Genomic DNA, 22,632 nt, shown 5'->3' with positions numbered 1-22,632 from the left:
TTGAAAAAAAAATTAACTGAGTTAAGTTAATTTTATTTTCTATCTTAACTTTTAACTTATCTAGTTAATTTTTTTTTTTTTTGTCAACTTTTAACTGTAACTGAAGGCAATTTAATTGAATTAACTTAACCAGCCACAGACCACAGTCAATTATTTTCATTAACTTGCCCACCTTTGGGTATACCTAACTATAATAACTACAATTTATACATGCTTGTTAATTATTACCCCTTAAAATATTTTAGATTTATAGTTTATGTGTACCTACTATATAGTTGTGCTTATAATAATAAATAAATAGGCACCTATCTATCTATTTGAAATTTTAAAAGTTTAAAAATGATAAATATTAAATATTTTTAGTTACCTAACTAACATTTTTGCAATTGTACATATTTGATATATTTTGTATAAATCTTTACTTATATTATTGTACCATTATTGTACTATTAGAATACTATAATCATATTGCAATATAGAATAAATATAGTTGTAAATTCAAGTCTCAACACATAGGTACGGATGGTAATCAGCAGTAACGGCAAATTTAAATGATCAACTAGGTAATAGGCGGTTAAATTTTGTGGTTATACCTTTTACCTATAGACTGTGAAAACATTAGCAATAATAATATAAAAAATAATTTAGTACATTGTATAAAGTAGATAATTAAATGGGTACCTAGTGTCTAAAATGACTTAACTATATGTTTATTATGTTTCATTTATCATTTGGCAATCTTTAATAATTTATTCTATTGTAAATATATTTTTTTAACATTTAGTTTCATACATTTTCTCAAGTTTTAAATTTAATTTATACAATGCTGTTAATATTTATGAAAATTCCATTTCTCTAGAAACATTGAATATCGATCGTTGTTTAATACCTACACTGTTTTTAATTTAAAAAAAATGTCCTGAATGTTCGGAACATTGTCAGCATGTTCAAAATGTTGTGTTTCAGATGATATAGAAAAGTAGAAACATTGTTCTGTGTATTAAATAAATTTAAATTTGTTTATTTGTATGAAAATGAAGCTTAAGAATTTTATTTACTTAGGTACTTTCGTTAAATGATTATATTAAAGTATGTAATTTTTTTTTTTAAATATTGCCATTATTGACGCCGGCGTTCAGTATACTTTAGGTAACTATAAAGCATATAAAGTGAACTAAAATATAATATGTATTACAGACTAAAGTTATTAAGTAGGTAAAGGTACCTTATTAAATTTACAAATGTACTTTAAGAAGAAGGCTCATATTTTCATGAATTAAATTTTATTTTTAATGTGGGTACAATAATATAATGTAGGACATAATATGTACTAAGTAGTAGATACCTATATGTACCGATCCTACGCAAGTCGTGTTTATAAATACGAGTATAATAATACACATACATAAATGTTATGCATAATAATATTATTATGTAGGTACCTATACCTATATTTTTATTTGTTGTTACATAATTATTGCTGCAGTGTAGAATATCTTTATCTACATTCTAAATGTATTTTCGTATACACTTAAAATTATACCGTGTTGCAAAAACAAAACAAGAAAAAAAATGGAGGGGCTTCCTGTAGAATAGTGTGAATGGTTGGAGATACCTACCTAATAAAACGAGTGGTATGTTATATCGAGGCTGATGGTCGATGGCCACAAACTAGTAAGTAATAACCCCGTGTGACTGTGACATCAACAATGTTAACAAGACCTCGTATGTTATAGTCTGGTACTGATCATTCCAGTACCAGGTTGGATCTTTTAGTATTCACATGATTGGATTTTCGGAAGGATTATCGTATAACTTATCAAGTAAGTCAAATTATATTTCAAGTAAAAATACCTACAAATGCATATTATATGTTTATAAAATATTCAGAGTTTCAGTTTAATTTAATCAAACAACAGTGTGTGTACATTTATTTAAAGTCTAAATTTACCATAAAATATATAAGTTTGTAATATTTATATTTTGTTAAATGATCATTGTTAGGTAGCTTATGAAGGTACCAAGTATGTAGTATATCCATTACCTCTTTAGATAAATAGTTAGGTATGGGTACTGAAAAAATACTTTTGTGGTAAATAAAATAAAATAAACTATATTATGGTTGATGTAGATATCATAAAAAATACACGTGCATTTAATAACTGTTATATAAATAAAATATTCGGATGAAATAATTAGCAAAAATTTTATTGATATCAAATAATAATATGGTCATAATATGTATGAAGAATATAACTTCTTTAGTTATTTTAAAAATATTTAAGTTGTAAAATATTGAATTAAATAAGTTGTTTTTTAAAGAAAACGAATGCATTTCGTAACAATTGATAGTATGGCCCAGTTTTATTAATAACCATATAAGCTGTCCATGTGTGCGCACGCAACACGTCCTTCGTCACTTTTTTCCTTCTTAACTCTCAATACACGATTTTCTACAAGTATGTGCAAGTGTTTTCATTTATAGGTAATTGACCTATCTGTACACTATAATAGCCGAATGGCTTTTTATATTTAAATTGCAATAGTCAATATTCAATAAGGAATAACCCTATGATATTAAATATATGTTATCATCATTAGTATTTTTTTTGTTTTTATAATAAATTTTATTATACAAATGTTAATATACTTAAAAATAATATTTAAATGTATCTATGAAGGAAAAAGTTATTATTTTACTATTTACATTTTTTTAATAATATCATATTATGTTAATATAATTATACGTCAATTGTCAATAATCCAAAACTAAACTTGATACTAATTTCGTGTCACAGATGATGCAGCAAATGTTCAAAGATTCAATTATATTTTAATAAACATATCTAATAATGAAATTATTTTTTTATTTAAATCATCACATATAGGTTTATTTTAGTTTTGTTAACAACCTATTATCCGTATGTACTCATATTAGCATTTTTTGTAGTAGGTATTTGTGTAATTGTTTAGGAGATTATATTATATCTAAACATATTTAATAAATATCCGCGTTTTTGTTCTTTTATATTTTTGTAATTAAAAAAAGGTATTTTAGCCTACTTTTGTTTATTGCTATAAGTAATAATAATATTAAAATAAAATTATATAGATAAATATAATTACATAATTTTATAATACTGTATATGTATCATAATAAGTTAATTAATAAGTAATAACTTATTATCATAGAAATATATAATATTATCTTTATTCTAAAAATTAGTTATATAAATATTTACTCTTAAAAATACATTCATTATAATATCTAGTGTAAAAAAGTATTATAGGTAAATTAATAAGTAGCTCAGTAAACATTTTTAATTTCAATAATCTCTCATTTTTCATTTAGCCTGTTTCATTAATGAATGGTTGTGGTATGTATCTACCAGTACCGGCAGTACCTAACAGGCTTCTGCTTACACCAGTTTTTTTCCGAAGTTCCATTAGAACATTTAAATCATCTTATATAATTTTATAGGTTATTTCATAGATGCCTTGCCATATTAATACATAATAATATACGACTACCTATTGACTGATTATAATAGGTACTACATCTATATCTTAGACATGGAAAGGTTTAAATTCATGGAAGTTAGGTAATTCTGTTGACATTTTGTCTAATTGATATTGTGTAAGTGTTCTACAAAATTTTTAATTATGAATATAATTATTTTGGATTGTTATTTTCTCATTTAATATATTTAGACTGATTAAATTTTTGATATAATATAGTAGGTAATCTTTCTTCCTATTTAGAAAAAATAAGTGTCATGTGTCAGGTTAGTTATAAAATTACTTTTAATTCTAATAATATGAAGACATGCAAAAGTCATCTTACTGCAGATTATACTTACTTAATTACTCAGTAAGCAAATAATATACAATTTACTCATTAATATAATATGAATTACTTATATATTTTGTAGGTAACGTTGCTAATTATTAATAATTGAGTTATGGTTATTTTTTAAAACTGTAACGTAAGTTCAAGTTTTTAATTTATAATTTATATAAATTACGTAATATTAATTCAACTATTTTAAGATGTTTAATTTGATTATTTTGTTACTATGATAAAATCTTAAATAGTATATTTAAATTTTATCAATTAAAACTAAAATATATAAGCTCACGAGCTGGCTGAAAATATAAGTATATATGCTTGCAGAAAATAGTTGATACTTACATATATTTTAGTAAATAATAATATATCTATAGTCATTATTTCATTAGTCATTTTATTATACTCAAAAATACTTATCATATTATTGTCTCTGGCTATTTTATTTAACTGCGTAGATACTTGTATTTAATTTAAATATATTAAATCTTAAGTTTTTAAGTTATGTTTGACTACACAAATTTAAACACTGCTCGAAAATGATAATAATATATACTTCCGCATATTTTCCGAGGACATCATTTTTTTTTTTTTTTGTATAAAAGTGTTGCCATCTATCACTGAAGTATTTTTCACTTGTATTCCTTATAATAATATTATTGTGTGTAAATTTTAATCAAATAGTGTATGTCAAGGTCATCTTTTAAGCTGCAATTGGTGAAAAGTTTTTTTTTTATTTTTTTTTTTATTATTATTATATTCGTATGTAAGGTCGACTAGTATTGACTCTTACGACACACATTAATACATCATATTACAGCCCTTCATGGTTTTCGGGTCTTCGCTGTAGGTACCTAAATTTTTAGGAAACCGTTTAAATATATTTATATATTATATCCGTGAAATTTAATTTAACCTCATCAAAAACCAATTGTAATATTAATAAAAAAATAAAAATTGATAACTATATCAACAAACTTAATATTTGTCGATATAATTCAATATTAATCTGTATCCGCATACAGCTTAACCTGGTGTAGACGGCGTGTTATGATTGTTGAAACAATAAATTCAGTCATCAATCGATGAGGCTATCATTATGATTCATAATCATTAATCAATAGGTATATAGAAATAATATCTTGGAAGAATCGGAACTAGGTTTGATAGGAAATAGGAGAAAATGGGGTTATTATCAGTTAGGTATAGGTGTACAAGTAGACATAATATCAGTATAGGTATATAACAGTGGCCATGAGAATTTCATGGTTTTTTTTCCATTAAAATTTATTTAAATGTTTTATTTTTGCGTGAGTGTCAAACGTCAGTAAATACAATAAATACAATAATTTAAAAACAAACAAAAACCCGAATAGGGTGTTTGTATAAAAGAGGGAGTGGCGAAAACGACGGAAAGGTTAAAGTCCCCACAGAGCACTTTTTATAAGTACTCTTCAAATATAATTTTATTCGTATTGTTTATATATCGTATGTTGTCCTCGCAAATCCCCACTTCAAATCGTAAGTTGTAATAAATAGTATTTACATAATATACATAGGTACCTACCTAATAGTAAAAATAGGCAAGCTATTAATAATTATACATCTATATACTCATAAATAACCAAAAATATATCATTTTTTTCTGATTTAAGTTTTATAACTTTTAAGATTACTTTAAATGATACATAATTTATACTAAATATAGATGTGAAATTTAAAAATTAAATCTACTCGTATAATAGGTACCTGGAACATGTTGTAATAGATAATTGACTATTGAATTTGAAAACGTACCTCCCTTATTCTGCTACGACTTATATAGGGCAAGATGTTTAAACAATTAGTTAGGATATTATACAACATTGTCATACAAGTATTTTCAAAATTTACAAAATTCGAATTTTGTAATCAAAAAACTGTCTAATGTAAAAAACGTAGAAACCATTTATTGGTTCAAATAGAACATCTGTTGAGCGTTGAGTACTTTAAATCCTAATATTTAGGTAGTAGTGTATCATATACATATGATAGACTAATAATATATAATACCTATATAATTTACTGATAAATACCTTCAGAATATTATATTGTATATTCGTGCATTTATATAAACAAAACAGGTACACATATGTAATTTACCCATTTTAGTGGATAAATATCGTTACCAATTATTATTTTAATTAATCAATTTCTGAGACCCTGAAGTATTTGATTATTTATTAGGAAATTGTGTTATTTAGATTATTATAAATACGCTTTATAACTCATATAAACGAAAAATACTATGATACGAGTATCCTATCCACCTACTAAAATAATATAATAATTAACTACAAATATAAAAGATAAACTTTTTCCATTTGAAATTTTTTAAAAATTGTTATCGTTGGTTATTATTGAACTAAATATTTTCATTCATAAATTACTGAAAACACATAACAAACCAAATAAATAAAATAAGTTATATGAGTACCTATTTATAAACTATTAAATATAAAATAAGATTTCAACGAACTTTTATGATTTATGGTTAGGAGTAAGTAATCAATTATTGTACATAGAAAACGATCTATCATAATATATGTTTTTAACAATACTACCTACTCGTGTTATATAATTATATACGTATAACTGTATAAGTACTTACAAGATTAAGTATATGATAAATTTAATAAAAGCCAGGTGACTTTAATTTATTGTTTATGAGTTTATAACTATTCTTCAATAGAAGATCTGTATTTTTAATTTATTTATATCTATTACATCTCCATTATTTCATTTGGTTCAAATGCCTGAGGGGTTCATAATATTATATTTATTCTCTCCGGGAACACTTTTGCTTTCTGTATGTGTTCTCCTTCGGTCAAGGTCAATGGATTCAAGGCTCAGATTTCACTTTTAGATGAACTTTATAATTTATTCTAATACTTACACACGTAATTATCTATTTAGTTTTTATAATTACGTAGATATATGCACAATTAATGAAGCAATAAAAATATTCTAAAACAATTTACTCTATAATATTTATATTCTCAAAATCACGTGCACACACAATATATTATGTACACTTATACATTTAATTTATTTATGGACCTTGTTAAGAGCTTTCATCTTACTTAGGATTTTTTGTTTTATGATCATACAAACATATATTATGACGTTATTTATGATTAAATTTCATGAGTTAGGATATTTTTCATAACCAGAAAGAATAAACTCGAACGTTGGCCATCAAATGAGGTTAAAACATTAATATGTCATATTTTTATTTGGTAGTGACGTGACAACTATAATATATTCATGGAACTCTTAGGACTTTTATGAATTTTACGTAAAAGACCTTCGAGGAAACATTTTATACACATTAAAATTCTGTACAATTGTAAAATATAGAAATTTACATAATCCTTATTAATGAACGGTATAGTTTCATATTACTAATCCAAACAGCAAAAAGTTAGTTAAAATAATAATTTTTATTGATATTTACCAAATAATTATTAGGTATCGATTAAAAAAATGTATCTGTTTATAAAACCTATAAATAAATACACAATAAAATTTTTTAGCTATTAAGATATTATTTCAATTAAAAAAATAATGAAAAAAAAATCATTTAAAATATTTTCAAAAAAAAGTAAAATTATGTAAGATATAGTTAAAAAAAACTCTTTAAAAAAAAATGATTTGTATTTGTATTGATATTAATCTATCATATTTTATCGGTTTAACAGCTGCAGAAAGCAAAAACCAGTCATCTTAAAAATGTAAAATGTATGATATATTTATATATAAGTGAAGTTAGTGGTTTTTTTTAAAATAGGTATATGTTTTACATCACAAAAACGCGTCGAAAAATGTTGACCCGGACTCCGGAGCAACAATAACGTTATTAGATAGATAGGTATAGGTAGTTCATATTTTTTTTTTTTGTACTTTCCCTTTATTCCATCGCTTTATATTACACAACATACATATTATAGGTTACTTTAAACTTGGCATCGTGATTATAGCATTTCATGTATTGAACTAGGTATATGTAGTTTACAGTATACTTATATTTTGATAAATATACCCATGTTTAACCAAATTTTTGTACATTATTATTTTATTCTAAAATCATTTTAATTTGAATCTTCTTCATTGTATTGATTGATTTAGGTATAAAGTTTTATTTTCTATTATAGCTGTCAAAACATTTTTTAAATATTTATATAGGTTACATGCCAATATATTACCTGTTTATAATGCGTCTGTCTGTATAACGACTATAACGCTATACACAACATTATTGGACATTGGTATATAAATATTTTTTTATACTCGTGCGCGTGTTAATAAAATTAAGTTACCTATATGACATAAGATTTTAAAAACTGCCATAAGTAATTACACTTTATTAGCTGCAGTGGAATTAAATTTAAAATGTTCATCGATACACAATCACAGTATGGTGAAAGTAGGACATTGATTTGGTAATAATATATGGTCAGTGCAGAATAACATACGAGACATTTTTTTTTTCATTCCTATACATAATAAACTAGTTGTATCAGTGGATGTGCAAAACGTAGTAAAATTATTTCAATTAGATAACAAAAATTAGTTTTTACTTTGGAATTTCCTGTTGAAACTGACAGGTCTTAAAATGTAATTCATTAAGTTTAATTGCATTTGTTAAATAAATACAAATGCAAACACAGATCGTTGGGTGAACTGAATATTTCCTTCAATTCCACTGTAGGAATCATAAATTATGATATAATACCTTCATACGGATACACTACCGACAACCGTATTATATAATTAATGAGGTCGTGAAAACAATATATTTTTTAAATGTTTACTTGATATCACTTCATATTTTTGTAATGTTATCAATCTCACAATATTTACATCTAATAATATGTAGGTAATAGATTTATAATATAATTTAAATTAACTAGGTTTTACAATAAACTATAATCTAATACAATGATTTTATAGATACGTGGGCAATGAGCATATTAAGTTTGAGATTTTAATACGCAGTAATAAGTATCATAAACGGCATGGTAAAAGGAAAAATCTTGTATAATATAATATTTACCTAGATAGGTACCAAAAACGTTTTAAGTTATGAAGCCGATTTTGTGATAGAAATTTTATTAAACTGTAAATGGTTTATTCTAATATTAAAAAAAATATTTATTTTCAGTTTATTTATTGTTATTTCAGTTCTCTAAATGTCTTGTAGATAACTCTTACAATAACACACTATTTTATCATTTTTATTAATGTTTGTATGATTATTATTTATAAATAATTGTAAATTATTAAACAATGATTTTATACTTATATTACATGATATTATTTATTATAACATATTTTATTTAATACTTAAGTATAAGTTTATAAGCAACTATATAAAGATTATAAAATGTTATATGTAATTTTAATGTTAAAATTCTTCTTTTTCGGGTTTTTACAGACCTTATTTTAGATACATTTCCACAACAGTACATCGCCTAAATTCTTCCTTATCATTGCAGTTTCTTCTGTACTCCTTACTCCCAATAATCACAGATTTATTCAAACTGTTTCCTTCTTTTCAATAAGTACCAAAAATAATTTACAATTAGATAAAAATCAAATAATAACAAATGTTTTATAATTCCGGAAATATATATTTTTTTCAATGTCATTTTTTCTTTAATTGATTCTTAATAGTTAGTATTCTTCTATATAGTTAAACGTTTATATTGATAATGAACTGGTTAATCAGAAATACAATTTATACTATTTCCATTTTTGTCAAACATTAATTTAATTGATACTAATTGGATTAACATTGAAATGATTGTAAAGGGTAATTCAAATAGTGGTCAACGTTAGGTATATTTATTATATGCTTGTATAATATCCTATTATAATATTGTACATTCAGGGCGATTGTTTTAATAATAAACACTTCACATTTAAAGTCAAATAAAATTGCTATTTATTTTTTTTAAATTTTTTTTTTTTGAACGACACCATACATTTTTTTATATCCAAATATAAAAATTAAACAATTTTTTCCAAATTCCAATGTATAGATAAACCAAATTAGGGGTAAAGTAGGTGTACCACCTAGGTTGCTATTAGGTAACTAGGATTTTAAGTGTAGATGTATTCAGATTTTTTTAGAGAGATACCCATCGGCTATCACTATCATAATATAATATATATATCATAAATTATATAAGAACGCGGATAATATAATTTTTCAAATAATTATACATCAAATACATCAATTACGTATATAGACGTAATATGATATTATAATATTACCTATGTCTGTAGTCTGTGCACCACACTATCATTACATTCACTGCACCTATATAGATAATTTAATATTTTTAAATGAGTAATAATAACAATTATACATAATTAAATTATCATTTATTTTTATGAGAATCAACAAATAATTTATAAAGTTTAACTATTTTTTTTTTTAATTATTGATAATTTAATACTTATTTAAATTAGTTCGATTTAACTAATACCAGATAATCTTCTTAAATATGTATAGGTATCTAAAAAAAATAGCAGATTAGGTACCGATTTAGGTAGTTGCTTCTTATAGTAACCTATATTTTTTATTTGTGTTTTTCTACATTTTATAAAATATAGAAGTGTAATACACTTTTGTCATTATAGTAGTGCCAAAGCCAAACATTTGTTTACTTAACTGTATGATCACTAGATAGTAGATAGGAATAATTATTAAATAATAATTTGTACCATTGTGTTACGTGTTAATAACATCAAAACCTTATAAACATATACTTCAAAACTATAAAAAAAAGTAACTAATAATTATGTAATCAAGTTAAATTATTAAAGAGGGAGAAAGAAATTATTGGATTACTGGATTGAGGCCATTATCAAGGAACCTATATAAGACATAATACAATATAATTTATATATAAGGAACTCATACAGTTATAATAATGATTTTTTTTTTCTTAGAAATTATAATTAATAAGTTATTCCATGTCAGAGTAGAAACTAATAAATGCATTAAAATTGAATTATCCTTTATTTAATTAATAGTTAAATAGGTAGGTTGATATAACAGTTTACGTATACCTTTGAGGTTATTTTTAAGAAAATATTTTTTAATTAGTTAAATACAAATACTAGGTATCTTAAGTAATCAACAAATTTTTGTATAAATACAAACAAACAACAATTATTTATTTATTTATTATTATTATTGAAGTATCAATAAGTAGCTATTTATTTTAGTTATAAGTTATAGAATAGTCATATAATATACGGGATCTGAGAATAAACATAGGTTATAACAAATCTACTACAAATTACACATTTAAATTATCTTGAATAATTTTAATATTTTTAGAACGCATTTCCTATAATTTTATTTCTGAAATGTCTACCTAATTTAAGAAACTATATTTGATTTACAAAGTTATAGGTTTTTTAGTTTTACTCTTTGTATTTGATCATTGTGATCATTGATTGTGGTATTAGGATAGAATCATAAAAATAAATTGCTAGACTAAACCAAAATCCTTTTTATACTAAATTTATACTACTATGTATTTTAAATTCTGAGTGAAGCGATAAATGTACTAATTATACAATGGTGTGTGTAGTTTTGTGTCTGTATATACGATAAGTAGTCGATAAAATGCTTACATTTTTAATTTGAAGATGGTTATAGATAGCATATAGAATTTAGTTGTACTAGAGAGGTCAAAATAAAAAAAATATTAAATATTTTTTCATATATAATCGGAAAAAAACAAACAAAAAATTAAAGAAAAATGTTTACTCAAATCCAATATTATTATTTATTATTAAAATAATTTTGTTTTGTAACCATGGTAACAAAAATTTAAACAATCATTAATTTAATAAAATTAAATTTATTAATTAATTGTTAACATTGATTTTAAATTTAACAAGATCCATTATAGTATCTAATTTACTCAACGAGTTCCACTCAACACCTAATGTATAGCAGATGCCAGTAGTAAATATATTTTTAAAATCATTTGGATTTTACATTCATACTTCTGACATGTAAATTAATTATATAATGTATAAATAATATTTTAGTTATTTATTTTTTTTTGTTTTTTAATCCAAAAATTCTAGCTACCTATAGTCTGATATAGACTTACAATTTTATTCGAAATTTTAGAGCATTATTATTAAGATGTAATTTAATATTTGAAATTAATTATAACAAGTAAAATTTTCAAGGTATGATGATAATATTAGTTTTATTTATAAGAATTAAGTTCTAAATAAGATGTACATATACTCATACTTAAAACTATAGTACAATTAATATACAACATATACAACTTATTTACTTAGACAAGGTTACCTACTTTATATTAACTATATTTGATGTTTCAGTTTCATTAACCTTGTATCGTTACTTTTTTATAAACACTTAATAAAGTTTAAATGTTATAACACTGTAAAGCTCTGTGAATCACGGTAAACACTAAATTCATTTTCGAATGCAGTAATTTATCATATTGTTTTCAAGTTAAAAATAATATTTCAATACTTTTTTTATTCACATCTAGTTTTTGATGTCTGCATTTTTTTTTTTTTTTTTTGATATTTAAGTTAATAATATGTTTATTATATATAATACAAAAATAACTTATGAATTACTCTAACATTGCCTGGGGTATTTTAAATAAATTATTATTATTATGATTTATGATAATTTTTTTTATTATTATAGTATCTATAGGTACACTATAATATTAATGATAAATAGTATTATATATTTTTCTGTCAACAGTGTAGATGTTATTGCCATACAATAATTAATATAACAGGTAACTAACATTTTTACTAATTTTGTAATAATATTATAATTTGTTCAAATTAATGGAATGTGTTAACTAGCCTTCACTAAGTATTGATATGCCTAGCTGATCTTTTTATTCTATACATTTTAATGGCTTGATAGATTGACTATTTTTCATGACATTTTTATAATATCTTTGCTTTGTAGATATATTATATAAGTTATAATGAATGCAATTGTTTAATTGTTAATACATATTGTAGGACTATTAAATGTTGAAGGTTTGTTTATCAATTGTAGAAACCGGTAAACATATTATCAATATCATATTTATTATTATTTTTAAATACCCGTATTTTAAATTATATAATTGAGTAGGTACTCTCCAATATGAACACTGTCATAGAGTAATACACTTTGAAAAAATAAAACAGTTTAGGGCTATACAAATTTAAAAATATGAGTTATTTAATATTTTTATAAACACTTTTAAGAATATTATTTTTATTACAATTCTAATATATATAGGTACTATAATTTTATAAAACTATAGGTAGGTAATTTTCATTTAAAAAAAAATTGAATAATTTAATATAATTCAAGGGCACACAGTGTTATTTGAATAAAAATAATAAAATAAGTATCTTTATGTACATTTATAGTTGATATTATTATAACTCATAAGTATATTATCTTATTATTTATTATTTTTATTACCTTTTTTGCCTATTATTATAAAACCACATAATAAAATTAAATAATTACGTCATTTTTAATTTTTTTTATATATAACAACGCGAGTTTCAATAATATTATATAATATTATTCTATACTACCACCGTCATAATAAGTATAATACATCGATATATAATTATAATGTAAATTATGAAATATATTTAGAAATGTAAAAAAAGCTGTCTAGTGAGATAAGTACAAGAATTGGGTGGGTCACTTAGGACGGTTGTCTTTCCAATTGAAAGCCGTAATAAATCGTTGTACTCGCCAAAAACAATTCCAATATTTTAGCTTAGTTCACTATTTCGAATTTGTTTATACGATGCTTTAAAGTTGATTACAGTTTTGATTATCTTAAATGCTCATAAACATGATGTTGGATTAAAATAAATAGCAAGTTGTTTATAAAATTACATTATACCTAGTACTTGCATTTCTTTAGTTTTCTTTTAATTTTTACTATCTATTTAATAATATTTACAAAACTACCTATTGTTAAATTATAAAATCCAAATTGTGTAACTAATAAAGTAAGACTTTCTAATAGTGGATTCCTTATTATAAAGTGGTAAAGAATAAGTGTTATATAATATTCTAATATATATTTTGTATATTTTAGTCTCATTATAACTGAAAAGTCAGTTGATCACGAATGTTTCCATTATAATAATGTTTAATAATTCACTATAACAATCTATATACAAATATATACATATAAATGTCTGTCTGTCTGTCCTTTATGCATTCCTAAACCATATTTATCTCCATATCAAATAAGAAGATAAATTAAACCTTAAACCTTTGGGAAGAAGATCCAATGAATTATAATTCAAATTCGGTTTTTTAGGGGTGTTATTGTAATTGTATTTTTAGTGACTTGAATGCACAACTATTATAATATAATAACTTAAACTACCATCTACGGTTGAGCTATTTATCATAATTTATTAATTAACAACAATTTATAAATAATACGAGTGTCAAATATAAACTTACAGCCTATAGGTATATATGTAAATACATTATTAAAATGAGTAATGCACTGATGCTATCCGAGGGGTAGTGAAATATTTGTGGGGGATATCAAAAAATTAATTTTGATTAAGATTTATTTAATTGATACTGCACAGCACTGATGTTGATTATTGTGTATGTATATTGTATATCATATAAATAATAGGTATCTTACAATAATGACTTGGAATAATAATTTTCTTCGTTCATACTACAGTTATTGAAAATTGTAACAATATTTTAAGTTACAGTACCTACCTATAATATGTAATTTGAAGAGAAAGTATGATGACCGATGAGCATCTATGCTTTTCAAAACATTTTACAGTTATTACACCTATCAACATAATTATTTAATAGGTATTTAATAATTATAACGGAAATCAAAGTTTCTTAGAAACACAAAATGTTTAGTTGGACGTTTTAATCATTAATGTGACTAATTTATGTACTAGGTAACTAGCTTATACAATATAAAATTAAATTTTCAAAACAATTTCCGAATATTTTGTAAAAATTAATTTATTGTACTTAGCTGATAGTCGTTCAGGGCAATGGTAATGCCAATTGGCCAGGAAACAGCACATCTCTGCAGGTGGCCTGTTATCTTGTAATGAGCGCCAGAGGCATTTATATATAGAGTATAGACTGGCTAAGCTGATTATAAGTCGTAATTAAATCGCCTTATGTAGGTATTTAAGTAGATATATTATAATCAAATGCTTATAAAAGACAAATAATTACAACTCATAAATGTACCTACTATATATATCTATATACTTACCTTCAACTACAAGAGTAGAGGTGCTTATATATATATATACATTATACATATATATCTGTCTTTGTGTGCTATACATTATTTAAAGCCATCGATCATTATTATTTATTACTTTATTTGGTACCTACTGTATTGATCGCTGATCGCTGTACACAAACACAGCACTACGCTCGTTTACATTAATATGTGGTATAATTATTTAAATGACGTAGCATGTTCGTCGTGACTCATGACCTTTAGACGTTTGCGAGAAAGCTAGGTAATTTATAATAAACGCAACTATACTTTATACAATTGAATTACTTACTCTATTAAATACAAAATAGTCTATATGTGCTATAATTATAGGTATCTATATTAATATAACAATTTAATTCCTAAAACTGGGGGTGATTGAGTTCTTGCGGCGATGTGCATATGCCGGCTATGAATAAGTCCACGACAAGAATTAATCTTACATTTGGTTAACATTCAATTTATAGAATGATTATGATTTATGACTATCTTTTGAAAAATACTAAATATTTATTAATTTATTAAATACATTTTTTATTCATATTTATTCGAGTTCTAGAAGTAACGTATAGTATGGGGTGATGCTAGCAATAACATAATTTATTGGCTATTACTATAATTTATAATGTTAAGTAAAATTTGGCTGGTTGATAATCATATTCACCCATCGGCAGCGACAATATGCGTTTAACTTTTGATAATGTTTAAGTGCTTAGTGTTAGAAAAAATATCTAGGTTGCACTGTATTAATAATACGGTTAGAATATTATATTAACTTTATTTGGATATTGGGTTTACTATACTATAGTATCTATATTTATTTATTTATTTATTTATTTTATCAATTCAAACGGACGAACCCAAAAACAATTTGTACCTAGTTATTACATTACCGGACTAAATCTAAATAAATGAAAAACAGTAAAAAGAATATATATCATATACAAATTATAGATTGATAATAAGATAATAATTAGAATACAATACAAATAATATAAATATCAAAGATTATAGGTGTAATAAATAACAAAAAATAGAGATAAAAAATAAAAAACAATTTATAAATAAATAATATAATTACAAAAACTTTCAAAAGAATGAAAATTAAATAAATCAACCAGGACGTCATTAGCTATTTTCATTTATCTATTAATAAGAGAACCAAGTGCATAATTTGTTCTTTGAAAAGGAATGTAAAAAGTATTTGCAAATCTAGTTCGGCAATGAGGGACATTAAAATTTAAGCAGTTGAGTAATTCAGGACAGTTTAAATAACCATTTACAATTTTAAATAGAAACTTCATGTCATTAATTTTTCTTCTATCAGCAAGACTGGTCATATTTAGTTCGATTAATAAAGGTGAATAATTTGAGTGTGGTTGACGGGGGGTATTACATTTGTACGAAATAAAACGAAGAAATCGATTTTGAATAGCTTCTAGGCATAGCGCTAGAAGGTGACCATAGGACCGAATTGTATTCCAGAGTAGATCGAACAAGAGAGGAATAAAGAATTTTTAAATTTTTAAATCTTTACAAGTTCTATTTATGAAACCTTATGTAGAAGACGTTATTTTAGTAATGTTTAAGTAATGCTTGTTGAATGAAAGAGTACGGTAAAATACGGTTGAAAGTACCATTGAGCAGTGGCGGATTTATAAACAATTTCTAGGGGGGGTCCTGTGTTATATTATATTGTGTTAATACTAGGGGTCAGACTCTATGTATGCATTATAATATTATACATTTGTATGTATCAGTGTCTGGGGGGTCCAGATCCCATGGACCCCCCCGTAAATCCGTCACTGCCATTGAGAACGTTAGTTTTGGTAACACGATTGAGAACGCTCATGTTTTTATTTTTTTCCAACGTTGCCAAATGTAATCGATCGATAATATGAGCACAATAATCTATTGATATTTATCAGACTTTTATCGGATTTTCGGGATGTTATTAGTAACTTGGATACCAGATACAAGAATAATTTACGGTAACATTAGATTTACAGTTCTGCAGTTTGCTGTCCTCGTACAAACTATTCGTTACTTAATAATACTTTGAAAATAAAAAATAACGAAATTAAAATTATAAGAAGTGAACGAGGTGAACACCTAATATTATTAGACAGTAATAAATTTCGTTTTATTCGGAAACGAAACGACACGATGATTTTTTGTATACATAATATAAGTAATTAATTTGTCATTACATAATTTTTTATTTATTTAATTTTTATACATGTAAATACCATAATTTTATAAGTTCTGCTTATTTAAAATTTTTTTTTTATTCATATATACACTTAATGTATGTAGGTATTACACTATACAGGTATTAGACATTTTTATAAGTGCTACATATTTTAAATTTTTTATTCATATTATATATTACATATTATTAGACGCTTATTTGTATATGATTATAATTATTAATTTATGACATTTTTCAAGAATATTTATTTTGTGTAGGTATACTAAGTTTTTCAAAAGCCAAATAAATGATATGGCAACGTGACACGTAAATTAGTTCTCAATCGTATTGTTTTGGGGGTTTTTTGGGGTCAGCAGTAAGTTCTTTGTTAATTTTAAGTGTTCTCAATCGTTCGGCCAAAAAGGTATAACGTTCTCAATCGTTCGATAGCCAAAGAGTAGAGTCAAAAGTAACGCCCAAATCGCAAATTTCAAAAACACGTTGAAGTATAATATTATCTATGGTATAATCATAAAAAATTAGTTTGTTGTACCTACATAAATATTTGAAATGTACACGATGAAAGCGTATGCCGGTTTGCTGAAATGCTACGAATAAATAAATTTGATATTTCTTACATAGGTATTCATAGTATGATGACATGTAAATTTATCATTAAATAAAATAATTTGATATCTACTTATGTTTTGTTTTATTTTATATTTTATTTAATAGGATGTGTAGGGACGCTATCCAACCACAGCCACCACCAACGGCTTCAGTTGAAGTACGAAGTGCGTTTAAAAGATATAACGCGTCGGCTATTGTGCTCAGAGGAGTCTCCCTGACCGTCCGTAGAAATACAATGTATATAAAGGCATTAATATATTATTAATTACCTATTAGATGTATAAATAAAATACACTAATTATTTTACATTAATATCATAATATAATACGAGTATATGACTAATACTAATTAATATAATTTTCAGTTATGGTCTATTAGGACCTAGTGGATGTGGTAAAACAACCCTTTTAAATTGTATAGTCGGTAGAACGAAATTGGATAACGGTGTCATCAATTTAGAATCAAATGTGATAGATGACATTGGTTACATGCCACAGGTAATAGAATTTTTTTCTCATGCATTACTAATAACACTACATAATGTATATTACATTATATAAGTACTATATACAACGAATTGTGTTTTTAGGATTTATGTTTAGATCCTTTACTTAGCGTTGAAGAAATTTTTTTCTACTTTGGAACAATTTTTGGTCATTCTCGAAATGAAATTATTGCTCGTTACAAATATTTCAATGCTTTATTTGACTTGCCTAAACGAAAAATGTTAATAAATAATTTAAGGTAAGCACAATTATTAGAATATATTACTCATAAAGAATGAAGTTTTGGTTAGAATTCATATTATTAGATGTACAAGTACAGTGTTAATAGATACACAAAATTCAATGGTATGCTTGGCATTTTTAAGTACCTATCAGCCATCACCTGTCAAGAGGGTATCTACACATTTTAGTTTTAATTTTCTTCGCTCTCGTGAATTATAAGCGCTATAAATTCTTTTCCAAAGTTAAGAATTAATCAGTATTGTGTACATTTCATAGTATATATCCTATAGATAGAGTTTAGTTTAAGTGAATGAACTGAATAATTTCAAAGATTAAAAAATTATTTATTTTTAGTGGAGGCCAACAACGAAGAGTTTCCCTTGCAGTTGCTCTTCTCCATAATCCAACGCTTTTAATATTAGACGAGCCTACTGTAGGTTTAGATCCAATACTGAGTGAAAAGTAAGTATTGTGTGAAGTATGAGTATAATAACTAGTAAGACACCTGTAGATAGGTACATAAAATACCCACTACTTACTTATCATTTTTCCGTATCTACCATTAATTCATTTGTTTTAGAATCTGGTTACATTTATCCGACTTATCTTCGGAAGGCAAAACAATTATTATTACTACACATTATATCGAGGAAGCTAGACGAGCACACACAGTTGGTATGATGAGAAGCGGATTAATATTATCAGAAGATGCTCCGGAAAATTTAATGAAATGTTACGGCTGTTCATCTTTAGAAGACGTGTTCCTCAAGCTGTGCATAATTGATACGTCAAAAGTCATACAAGTAAATAATTTATTTTCACTTAGATTTGAACTTCGTTCTAGTTCTTGTAAAATATACTTTTTTATATTACCTACCTACATATTAAGTAGGTACCTATTTATATATTGTTTAACATTATGGACATTAGTAGATATTTGGCGTAATCAGGGAATTCTTTTGATATTGATATGATAATATGATGCATAATAATTTTAATACCTAATTAGAAATATTGAGTAGGTAACTCAATGAAAACAAAAACGTATAGAAAACTATGGCTGTTATAAGAAATTTACAATTCAATTTCAGTTTTGACTGCTATTTTGAATTTTCTTAGTTCACTATTAGGGGTTTGAATGTCAGCCCGAATACAAGTCAAATACGATAAGTTTTTCAAATGGTTGAACTCTAATAAAAATTATTAAAAATTATTCATCACAAAAATAAATATACCTATACTATCATTATTGGTCATTTAGATTAGGTAGGTTATCAAAAGTAACAATCAATTATTTTGGTTTATTAAAAAATTCAAGGGGAGTCAATCCTCATATCTAAGCCCCACTAGAAAGACTATTGTCTATAATATTATTTTATTGGTTACAATATTTTGTTAGAATTATTAGTACCTACCTATATGTTAAAACGAGTAAACTAAATAAGCGACTCTTTAAAAGTGAAATTATTTTGGGTTTTAGCACCCCCATAAATATCTCTAATTGGCAATTGCGCCAATAAAAATACTAGATTGGTAGGTACTATAAAAACCTACAGACCTATTAATTTTAATACAATAAAAACAATATATGATTATTACCTATATATTAATTATATTAAAATCAAACATTATGTTTTTTTATTAAAGTTGTATTAATTGTTTAGAAGTCTTCATTGCCTATTGACGGTGATGTACAAAAAAAATTGTTACCTCTAGACAATAACAGAAAATTCGAAACGAGACGATTTCGGGCTCAGATGTTAAAAAATCGATTTTTACTATGGAGAAATAAACAGTAATAATATTATACCTAACTTAATTATTACCTATTGATAATCATTAATCATTTTTTAGGATGACTTATCTAATGTTGGGTTTGCCAATCATTATAACTTTATTTTTTAATATGGCAATCGGACGTGATCCCAAGAACATTAGAATTGGAATTATTAATGAAGAAATCGATTTAAGAGACTGTGCAAATTTTACTTATAAACATAATAACAATTGTTTCTTGAACGAAAAAATTTATGGCAGCTGTCAATTAATTTATGAACTTCATAAAAGAACTTATAAAATTGTATGTAAATAAGAATAAATTATTATTATTATTTTTTTTTAACATGCCTTCTATTAAGTTAATTTAGACTTTAATCAACATTATATAATAATTTATTATACCTACTAATAATTTAAAATGATAATATGTGCAGAGAGACTACTATAATATCGAAGATGCAAAAAAGTCTATAAAAAAAAATGAAATTTGGGCATTATTACGGTTTAATTGGAATTATACAGAATCGTTAAAAGATAGAATTAATTCTGGTGAAAACAGTAAGGATGATGTGGTTGATCAGAGTTTTTTAGAGTTTTGGGTCGACGATTCAGGTGATTTTAATTTTTAAGAAATTATAATATAACTTTTTAAATCATTCAGTTTTATGGGTATGTTTTAGATAGGTATATGTCAATTTTAATTGAAAGAGATGTGACATTGAGTTTAGCTGATGCTTTTAAAAATCTAGTTGGTTCTTGTAAAGATTCATTGGATAAAGTCTTTTCTTACCCTATTAAGGTACCACAAATTATAGATGAATATATCCAAATACCAATTTGGTTTTTATTTTTTTTAAACTATTTAATGTATTTTAGATTCATGATGCACTGTATGGTTCAAATGCAGGGTCTTTTGCTCATTTTGTTGCACCAGGAACAGTATGCATGTATGTATTTCTAAATCGTTAATTTATTTTTATGCTAGAATTAGATAGTTAGTAGATAATATTTGTTATTTATTGAAATTACTAAATACATTAATTATTGAGTAAGCAATTAATTTTGCTTACTAAGCATTTAGATATCTAACAAATAACATTACATTTATTGTCACTTCAAATTATTTTTAGATGTATGTTTTTCTTGCCATTAATCTTCACAACTTTTGTTATGCTCGATGAACAAAATGATGGAATACTGGACCGGGTATTAACTTCTGGTATGACATACCTTGAAATAGCATTAGCTCATTCAATTATTCAAATTACATACATATGTATTCAAGCAGTTGAAATTTTAATAATTATGTACGTATTCTATGACAATCCATATATTGGATCGATTACAATTGGATTCAGCCTGTTAATAGTCATAGGAATAACAGGAATGATATATGGTTAGTTTTATGAAGTGTCTTGTTGTCGATTAATTTATCATTATAAATTATGTAAAATAATAAATATGTTATTATTATTTGAAGGTTTTGTATTGGCTTTGTCAAATGACAGTCACTTTGCAGCTGGATTTGCGGGAGTCGGCACTAATTTTTTGTTGATGTGTGCATGTGGTAAATAAATTATTATTAAATATTAAATTATAATTTTTAGAACAATTTTTATTCTTAGGTTTTATTTGGCCTACTCAAGGAGCACGTTATTTTGTTAAGTATACCAACAAGTTTGTCCCAATTACATTGGCTATTGAGGCATTACGAGGTATAACTATGCGTGGTTGGTCTATTGATCATACAGCTGTTTATATGGGATTTATTTCAATGTTAATTTGGGCTTTGATATTCTATGCAATATCTTATGTATTATACAAATCAAAGAAAGGCACATGGAAGAAAGTATAGATATGAGATCTGCAAGATCTCAGCATAAAAATAATTCTATGTGTCAAGTACAAAAGACTGCCAGAATGCTTTGTGGCAATCAAATATATTAAGTTTTTTTTTTTAAATGTTAAAAATCTATGAGAAATTGTAAATAAATGTACTTAAGTAGTATAAATATAATTTATTGTTTTACATAGGATTCTAAATTATGTAAATATAAAATATAAATAAATGAAAATGCAATA

General features: G+C 24.7%; 1 protein-coding gene and 1 long non-coding RNA gene across 2 annotated transcripts; one reads left to right on the top strand and one right to left on the bottom strand.

Annotated features, from left to right (window-relative positions):
- Nucleotides 1-1,640: 1,640 nt before the first annotated feature.
- On the top strand, nucleotides 1,641-22,632 carry LOC114124054 (ABC transporter G family member 23-like). Its single transcript, XM_027987218.2, has 14 exons — nucleotides 1,641-1,823; nucleotides 18,149-18,280; nucleotides 18,408-18,540; nucleotides 18,633-18,787; nucleotides 19,126-19,233; nucleotides 19,352-19,574; nucleotides 20,436-20,566; nucleotides 20,626-20,851; nucleotides 20,985-21,162; nucleotides 21,231-21,349; nucleotides 21,427-21,497; nucleotides 21,681-21,946; nucleotides 22,031-22,117; nucleotides 22,176-22,632. Exons 2-14 carry the CDS (start codon nucleotides 18,150-18,152, stop codon nucleotides 22,403-22,405), a joined length of 2,058 nt encoding a protein of 685 aa, XP_027843019.2. The 5' UTR covers nucleotides 1,641-1,823; nucleotide 18,149; the 3' UTR covers nucleotides 22,406-22,632.
- LOC126549741 (uncharacterized) lies at nucleotides 9,358-11,628 on the bottom strand. The gene is made up of 3 exons (XR_007603857.1): nucleotides 11,540-11,628; nucleotides 10,166-10,211; nucleotides 9,358-9,439 (listed from the first exon to the last, which is right to left on the bottom strand). It is a non-coding gene; the product is annotated as an uncharacterized LOC126549741 (long non-coding RNA).

This window comes from Aphis gossypii, chromosome 2 (genome assembly GCF_020184175.1).
Source record: "Aphis gossypii isolate Hap1 chromosome 2, ASM2018417v2, whole genome shotgun sequence".
Taxonomy (NCBI): Eukaryota; Metazoa; Arthropoda; class Insecta; order Hemiptera; family Aphididae; genus Aphis; species Aphis gossypii.
Note: the sequence above shows the minus strand (reverse complement) of the source record. Positions and strands in the feature narration are given on the sequence as shown.